This window comes from Euphorbia lathyris, chromosome 1 (assembly GCF_963576675.1).
Source record: "Euphorbia lathyris chromosome 1, ddEupLath1.1, whole genome shotgun sequence".
Lineage (NCBI taxonomy): Eukaryota > Viridiplantae > Streptophyta > Magnoliopsida > Malpighiales > Euphorbiaceae > Euphorbia > Euphorbia lathyris.
Genome location: NC_088910.1, coordinates 47,513,496 through 47,522,018, shown reverse-complemented (window position 1 = coordinate 47,522,018; position 8,523 = coordinate 47,513,496). Strand labels below are relative to the sequence as shown.

Here is an 8,523-nt window from a genome sequence, read left to right as displayed (position 1 = left end):
ACTCAATGGGCAGGCCCGGAAACCTAACCCAAGTCAAAATCTTGTTAACAGTAGAATCATGAGGATTAAAATTAGGAACCCAAGGCCGTAAAGCCAAAACATGGTTGGAAATAATATATGGGCCCTCATTGATCACCGAATTGTAATCCTCAACCCTAGTAAACTTGATGACATAGAAGTCATTTTCAATGTCAGTAATACTGACTTTCCCTTTCTTAGCCCACTGGGCTTGAATCCTTTGGACAAAATAATTAAAGCTGATCTTCTTCCCCAACACTTTAACTATCAAAGACACCTTCCACTTCTCTCTGAGCTCCCTCTTCTCTTCCGAAGACAGTCTAATAACCGGACAAAGATGATCATCCTGGACATCAATTTAGTTTATAAATAGCGTAAGTATATACAATTCAATTTATTTAATTTAATAATACTTTTATTTGATATATTTAATTTAATAATATTTTTATAAATTTTAAAAAGTCAAAACCACTGCCACAGTGAATTGTTTGTTTGTTTCCTTTCTACTCCCACACTCGCGCTGAAAGGCGCGTTCTTTTCAATTCCCAAAGCCTAGATTAGTAACTTCTTCCTGTAACTGTTGCTCTCTTCAATAAATGACAATTATTTCGTCGCTAGATTGATTGGAATTCGTATTTTGTAATTTATTTTGCATTTTATCTTCCCTTTCTTCTTCCTCTCGTGATCTACAAAGCTTCATTTTCTACTTCTTTTGAAAAAAATGTGATCTCAGTTCTCTCAGCCTGCCTTGATCCATAATTCTTGGCTGGCTCGTCTTCTTTTCTTCCTAATTCCTATCTCATTTTCTCTCAAATCCTAAAATGGTTTCCAATTCGCAGAAGAAAAACATTCACTCTGTATTATCCGCTCATCTCAAGAAGCTCACAATCACACCACCAAACTCCACCACCGCCCCTGAATTCGATTTCTCTGATGTATTTGGCCCATTAACCCCACACCCTAACCAATCACAATCGCAATCGCCTTCAACTTCAACCCCTTCCTCCTCTTCTTCCTCCGCTGTTATCGCAGAACCGCTTGTTATCCACAATCGGTCCCACTCCTTCTTGGGCCCTTCTCCTCGATATACCCTTTCCCCTTCCCTCCCTGTCCAAATCCAGGTAGAGGATCTCGATAGCGAAAATGAGAGCGAGGTTGTTGAAGGTGATGGCAAGGGGAAGAGTGAGCAGGTTGGGAGTAAGATTAGCCCTAGCGATTTTGAGATCCTGAGAGTTGTAGGACAGGGAGCTTTCGGTAAGGTGTTTCAAGTTAGAAAGAAGGTAAGAGATTGTGGAGATGGTAACGATGATGGAATTTATGCGATGAAGGTGATGCGAAAAGATACTATTATTAAAAAGAATCATGTCGATTACATGAAGGCCGAAAGGGATATTCTCTCTAAAGTTATTCATCCTTTCATTGTTCAGCTTCGTTACTCTTTTCAGGTACTTCATACTCTCAATTTCTCATCAATTCAATTTGATTATGTCTTCGTTTGAGTTTCAAGTTTTGTTTTATGTGCAATTGAATAGTTCCTAAAGCAATTACCAAGGTCGCTCAAAGCATATGTTCTTACTGATTTGTTTATTTGCATATGGAATGAATGTATTTTCACCATGAATGTGTTTCTGATAAGTGTTTTGATTAGTATTTTTGTGCTTGTATGAAAAACACTGAACGTTTTCTTCTTGAATTCTTCTCAGACCAAGTCTAAGCTTTATTTGATCCTGGATTTTGTAAACGGAGGTCATCTGTTCTTTCATCTCTATCGTCAGGGGATCTTCAGGTATATGATATGATGTCCCACCTTTTTGGACTTCTTATGAATATGTATAATGATATGTTTTAACTTGGGCTCTTGGCATGTCTTGAATAGTGAGGATCAGGCAAGGGTTTATACTGCTGAGATAGTATCTGCTGTTTCACATCTTCACAAGTGTGGAATTGTGCACCGGGACCTTAAACCTGAAAACATTCTCATGGATCCTGATGGGCATGTAATGGGACTTTGTTTCAATTATTTTCTTTTATACATTATGACATTTGATTAATTGTTCAGCTGCTTAATAGATATTTTGTTATGCAGGTGATGATAACTGATTTTGGACTGGCAAAGGAAATTGATGAATCAAGTAGATCCAATTCAATGTGTGGGACAACCGAATACATGGCTCCAGAAATCTTACTATCTAAAGGCCACAACAAAGATGCTGATTGGTGGAGTGTGGGAATACTATTGTTTGAAATGCTAACTGGGCAGGTACTATGCTTGTTTAATGTTCTCTACCGAACTCTAGTTATGAAGTCATTTTCTTTTTCCTCTTAGGAGATAATGGGGGAGGATTTTGCTTCATCAACTTTTCCTTCCCCTTCCATAAACGAGTTATGAATCAAGTGTTGACATTGGTTTTTGAGTTGATTTCAGTGTATATATATGTGTGCAGCCACCATTTACGCATAAAGATAGAAAGAAACTTCAGGAGAGAATTATCAAAGAGAAAGTCAAGCTTCCACCACGCCTCACCTCTGAAGCTCATTCTTTGCTGAGAGGAGTAAGTATGAGTTGCCATATGGTTTTAAACCCGCTTCTATTTTCAAACAGCTGTTGGTAACATTTTTTTTTTTTGTTTCTTTTGTAAACTTTCGCAGTTGCTGCAAAAAGAACCAGCAAGAAGGTTAGGAAGTGGTCCTGATGGAGGGGATGAGGTGAAAAGTCATAAATGGTTTCGGTCAATCAATTGGAAGAAATTAGAAGAGAGGGGATTGCAGCCAAAGTTCACTCCGGATGTGAATGGAAAAGATTGTACTGCAAATTTTGACCAGTGTTGGACAAGAATGCCTCTTGATGACTCACCAGCTGCCACGCCAACAGCTGGAGAACATTTCCAAGGGTACACATATGTTGCGCCTAACCCTTGGCTCTCATCTGTATGAATTATATGAAGCAAGCCAGTCGCTTGATTCTTGTAAGTTTATCTTCCTTGAACTTCTTTTTCTTCAAGGAAAAAAAGGAAAATAAAGAAATTTAAAAACTGTCTGTTATATTTAAAATCATTAATGTCTAAGAATACGAATTAATGTCTAAATTACTCCGAATCAGGTAAGTTTTGCTACTAAGCTTCTGTCAAAAGGAGAAACATTGACTTCATCTGTGGATAAAAGGGTAAAATAGGAGGTGAATAACTTAGCTCAAGATGACATCGCTAAACATTCTTCCCATTGTAGCGTTGCCTCTTCTATTCTTTATTTGATCTGAACTAGGGGTGTAAATGAGCTGAGCCGAGCTCGAACCTGGGTAGGCTCGGTATTGGCTCGTTAGTATCTCGAGTTGAGCCCTCTTGAACCGAGCTTTGACCGAATCTGATTGAGCTTTGTCTGAACAGAGCTTTTATCGAGCTTTTCACGAGCTTTAATAAAATTCATTGTAGGCGACAAAAAAAATCTTATAACGTACCCCATACAAATTTAAATATTTTAAAAAAATCACATGTTATTGGCCAGATTCAAGAATAGTAGATGCAAACTCATAGAAAAATTTAAAATATTGAAATATATATTAAAGTTTGTAATTATTTTAATCTTTATCAAAACATAAGTTTCTAGCTAAAGGCTCAAAAACTAAAGAGTTTTTTGTGTCATCTTTTTTGATAGGTTAAGTCTTATATGTGAGTTGTGAATTGTAATGAAAAACTAATAATAATCAATGAAAGAAAAATTTAAGACAATGAAATATTTTATATATATATATATATATATATATATATATGAAGTAAAAAATTTGAAATATATATAGTATTAAGCCAGTTTGCAAGCTTTCGAGCTTGAACCTAAGGAAGTTCAAGCTCGGTTCGTTAGTGCTCAAGCCGATTCTGAACTCGAATCGATCTGAGCTTTGATGCCAACTATCTATTTGGCTCATTAACACCCTAATCTGAACTCAGCACAGTAACATAGATAGTTGGCTTCAATCTCAGGTAAGTGGTGAAAACATAAAACTATTACAACGTTCCCATGAACTACTATGAACAACTTTCTGAAAGTCCACATGTCAGTGGTACTTACTCCATCCCATGTAGCCACCCAAAGAGGAGTTGTACTGAAAATTAAAGGGAAAAAAGGGAAAACAGAATCTAGCAATTGATGAGATAAAAAAAGCAACATTGTCTGTTTAAGGTTTGAGCGTTTTAATATTTAATATCACTATGATAGAGATAATATAATGTTGAGATTCTACTTGATCTGTTAACAGATATCCAAAATGAAGGCAAATTCACTTTCTATTACATATGGAGTACATTTATAAGTTTTGAATTTAGTTTGTGCTTACAATTGCAAATATGTAACTTAAGTACATGCAACTCTGTATTACTGAAAAAGATGATAACATTGAACAGATTCCTTATCATGCTTCCTTCCCCTAAATTTATATATGAATGACGTCTTAAAGTTTTATGGACGTTGGGTGCAGGAAGGATGATCATATTTGTTCTCCAATATTTTCAAATTTTAGTTAGAGAGAGGAAGTTGTGGTGAAAGCAGCTTTTCAGAAAAGGGGGAAGTTAAAGATGATTCTGTGGGCAACTTCTTCTTGATTGAGAAAGTAGAAATAGTGTAAGAGAATCTTGTTCCTCACTTGACTTGGAGACAAGCATAACATTTGCTACCACATAACAAACTAGCTTTACTTTAGAGAACCTCTATCAAAGTATTTAGCTTTACTTAAGAGAACCTCATTGTTAGAACAAATTCACTTCTTTATTGCATTATTCATATGATGATTATGATTTTGAGTTACCACTTGTCTTGATCGGAACGTTAGTTAGTGGTGGGGAAGACATATTCTTTTGATTCTCCCTTATAATTATATCATCCTCCAAGGAAGGAACTACTTATCTAAAGGAATAATCTCCACAAACCAAAGCTATTCAAGTGCTTATATTAGTAACCATAAGGTAGGTTGTTCTTGGTTCATGCATTTATTTGCTTAATTTGGTATAAATATACTAAATCAGCAGCAGCAGCAGCATGAGTACTTGCAAGGATAAGAGCAACGACTCCCTCTGTGAGAAGTCAATGAAGATGGTAGTTAACATCATTAAACTCTCTTCTTTTTCTATTGCTAAGATGAGTCTGGGAGTCGTGCTGACTGAACCTTCACTTGTTAACAAAAACCTGACACCTGTTACTGGTTCTGTAATGGTTACAGACCAACCTGAAATTCCTGCAGGAAGTCGAAAGTCATCGCAGCAGATGCGGAGCAGGTCAAAGCCGTATTCCTTTGTGATGCAGAAGGCGGATGAAGAGAAAGGTTCGACATATATGATTCGTGAAGGGAACAGTTTGATAGATGGGATGGCTTCTGACTATATCAAGAAGTTTCATGAGAAGAATAGCCGGGACCGGGAGCATGAGAAATCCAAACGTTATAGGCCATGTTTTCCATCCCGAACAGTGAAGTAAACATCTCAACTTCTTTAGTCCTCCAAGGTTTCTTCAGGTCCGATTAGAATAAATTTCCAAATAATATTTGTATTTTTGTGCAGGATAATCCATTAGTATTCTCTTTTGATCTGTGAATTCTCAAGAACTAAATATTTGCATTTTCTTTTGAGCTGTGGTTCTAAACCAGATGATGCATATAATCAAATGAAACTTGCTTTTCTGTGAGGGTGGAGGCAAGAATTAGGACTTGCATTGTGATTTTAAAACCCTAGACTTAAACTATAAACCTTAAATCCTAAATTATAATCTGTATTATTAAATTATTAGCTCAGTGTATGAATAATACAGTTATTGAATTATTATGATGCAGTGGAACAGGTGTATAGTAGATTTTGTTTTTCCGGATAAATGATAGGGTGATAATTAATTAATATTCCAAAATTTGATGAGCACGTTAATCATAAGGAGGAAAGAAGTGGCCGACCAAGAAAGAAAAGAATCTCTTTATCTACTACACGTATACTATAAAAATCTTTTAGTGGAATTCGCAATTTTCCATGAGAAGAAGGCATATCCTCTTCAAAAGAAGTGTCCTGTTAGGCATCTTGGAAATGACTTATTTTCTTCACTTAAGTGTTCCATGTGATTAGAGATGGCCAAGGGTAGGATATTTGCGGGTATTGTCAATTCCAATTTTTTATCCGTTTATTTTTTAATTATCCATATCCGGGTATAGTTTTTGCATTTTATACTCGTCTTATTTAATTCGCGGGTATCTGTGGGTATCTTTACCCGTTAAGAATCAATACATAAAACAAAAAATATTACAAATTTAATAAAGTATAAATTTAATAAATATTCATTTAAAAATTAAACAAATTGAATTTTAGGGTCCGTTTGTTTTATTTGCTGTTTGCTGTTACGGTTTTTTGTTTCCTGTTACGGATTGTTGTTGCTGTTACGGTTTGCTGTTAGAAAAAGCTGCTTTTCCAAAAAGCAGATATTCTCTACTTTTGTAAAAGGCTGCTTTTCGGGTGTAAAAAGTAAACAGAAGATCACTAACCAAACACCTAATGATGCTTTTTAGATGTAAAAGGCAAACAGAAAGTCACTAATCAAATACCTAAAACTCTCCTTCTTGAAGTGAAAAGGCAAAAATGAGCATGAAAATGAGCAACCAAACACCCCCTTAATCTATAAGAATAAAATAGTTGAATGGTATAACTCAATGGTTGAAGAACAAAATGTTGGGGTTTGAATCCAACATCTTACATCTAAAAACAATAATATTTTTTAATTATATAAAAGATTTATGACAGGTACTGGGTACTTTCGGGACATTCCCATACCCGTCCCTAGTAATAGTTTTGATCTCATACTTGTCGCATATTCTTTTATACAGACTACACGTAGTTCTATTAGGATTGAGTTGTGTTGGATATTTGCGGGTATAATATCCGTTGCTATCTCTATATGTGATGGGATTTAATAAAATAAGTTATAAAAATTCTTATGGAGTATCTAAAATTAATTTTCTTCTCAAGATGGAGGCTACATAGGTGGCCCCCTAGGGCCTCCCATTTAGAAGAGCCTCCAATTAAAAAAAGTTTTGATTTTTTTATACAAAATTTAAAACTAATTTTAACTGTTGAAAAATTATTTCCATAAATAATTATTATATCATGTCTGAATTTAATAATAATCATATATAGAAAAACAACACTCCACTAAATGGAATCGAAAATCGACAACAATAATACAATTTGTTTGTGTAGCTTCAAAATTTATTTCATAACTTTTCTCTTAACAATAATAGGCGAGTTATAAATTTAGCCTTATAGTTATTAAAGGAAAACGAATTTAGCATCTACGTATAAAATAGTACAATTTTAAACCTAAGATTCACCAGACGATACTATTTCAACGTCATTAACGGGTGATGATTTTTTTTCGGTAACTGAAAAACCTTATTAGGTGGTCAGAAAGCTAGACGTTCAAAGACAACTAAAACATGAAATTGCATATATAACAAAAACTAATCTTTCATTAATGAGGTTTGAAATTGGATTATTTTGTATATAGGGGTTAAATCAATTTTCACCCATAACTATAAAGATAAATTAGTACATAATCTAATAATAACATAGCAATTAGTTGTTTCATTATTGGCAAATTTCTTTTTTTTTTTTTTTGTAGAATTATTGGCAAATTTCTAAAAAGTTTGATCTTCATTTTTTTATTGAATCAATAATTAATTATAATTTATATATATTAAATTTAAATTTTTTTGTTTTATAAAAAAAATTAATTTTTTTAAGAAAATGGAATATGAAAACTGCCTAGCTCCATCTCCACCAATTTAAAACTCATCTCCCAGACAAGATTCAGCCCATCTAAAATTCATGTAATCTCATCCTTCAACATCGAATAAACATCTTGCAAAACTACCAATCCAATGTGTGACAATAATTTCTCATAAGACCATCACACAACAAACAAATAGCATTTGACCGCCCCATCAATTACATTCAAGAGTAAAAAAAACAAATTAACAAATATATGATAGGAAATAAGTATTATTGAATCAATTCAACTAAAAAGTTAAACTAATATTCAAGATCAAAGAATAATTTTAACTATTATCTCTTATACATTATGTGAATACATATTGAGATTGAAGCATGTATTACTTAACAAATGTTAAAATTTAATCAACAAATATAGTTGCTAAGATTCAAACTTTCGATAGAGTCTGATACTACAATGTTATAGAATCAATTAAACTAAAAAGTTAATTATCATCTCCGTCAATGGAAACCCTAGGGTGTATTCTGATTTTTGTCCATATTTGCTACGTGTATTTTTTTTAATCTCACTCTCGTTCTAAACTCATCCGTACATAATTCAAATAGTATCAAGTACCCATGAAATTTGTACTCATTGCCATGCCTAGTGAGAATGCTTAAAGAAACAATTTGAGGCAACCTAATATGGTATGGAGTCTATCTCAGTCAACAGTCCAACATCAATAATCTTTGGCCCAATGTTGACTGAAGGTGAAAT

The 8,523-nt window shown here is 34.0% G+C and overlaps 2 protein-coding genes across 5 annotated transcripts; both read left to right on the top strand.

Moving 5' to 3' along the window:
- Window positions 1-628: 628 nt before the first annotated feature.
- On the top strand, window positions 629-5,685 carry LOC136231295 (serine/threonine-protein kinase AtPK2/AtPK19-like). 4 transcript variants are annotated; one of them, XR_010689746.1, is made up of 8 exons: window positions 629-1,463; window positions 1,722-1,804; window positions 1,895-2,015; window positions 2,105-2,278; window positions 2,463-2,570; window positions 2,668-2,984; window positions 4,487-5,100; window positions 5,225-5,685. XR_010689746.1 is itself a non-coding variant. In XM_066020644.1 (7 exons), exons 1-6 carry the CDS (start codon window positions 840-842, stop codon window positions 2,950-2,952), a joined length of 1,395 nt encoding a protein of 464 aa, XP_065876716.1. In that variant the 5' UTR covers window positions 629-839; the 3' UTR covers window positions 2,953-2,984; window positions 5,225-5,685. The 4 variants fall into 4 exon arrangements, 3 of the variants coding, with proteins under 3 accessions (XP_065876716.1, XP_065876708.1, XP_065876725.1); XM_066020644.1 differs by lacking the exon at window positions 4,487-5,100; XM_066020636.1 differs by having other exon boundaries at window positions 4,487-5,685.
- Window positions 5,044-5,685, top strand: LOC136231316 (uncharacterized). The gene is made up of 2 exons (XM_066020663.1): window positions 5,044-5,474; window positions 5,562-5,685. Exons 1-2 carry the CDS (start codon window positions 5,044-5,046, stop codon window positions 5,572-5,574), a joined length of 444 nt encoding a protein of 147 aa, XP_065876735.1. The 3' UTR covers window positions 5,575-5,685.
- Window positions 5,686-8,523: the final 2,838 nt, after the last annotated feature.

Excerpts from the sequence above, each read along its gene's own strand:
- LOC136231295 (XM_066020644.1), top strand. The coding sequence starts at position 840 with ATGGTTTCCAATTCGCAGAAGAAAAACATTCACTCTGTATTATCCGCT. Across the intron at positions 2,016-2,104 it reads TCATGGATCCTGATGGGCAT|GTGATGATAACTGATTTTGG; the intron begins GTAATGGGACTT and ends TTTGTTATGCAG. Across the intron at positions 2,571-2,667 it reads CTCATTCTTTGCTGAGAGGA|TTGCTGCAAAAAGAACCAGC; the intron begins GTAAGTATGAGT and ends AAACTTTCGCAG.
- LOC136231316 (XM_066020663.1), top strand. The coding sequence starts at position 5,044 with ATGAGTACTTGCAAGGATAAGAGCAACGACTCCCTCTGTGAGAAGTCA.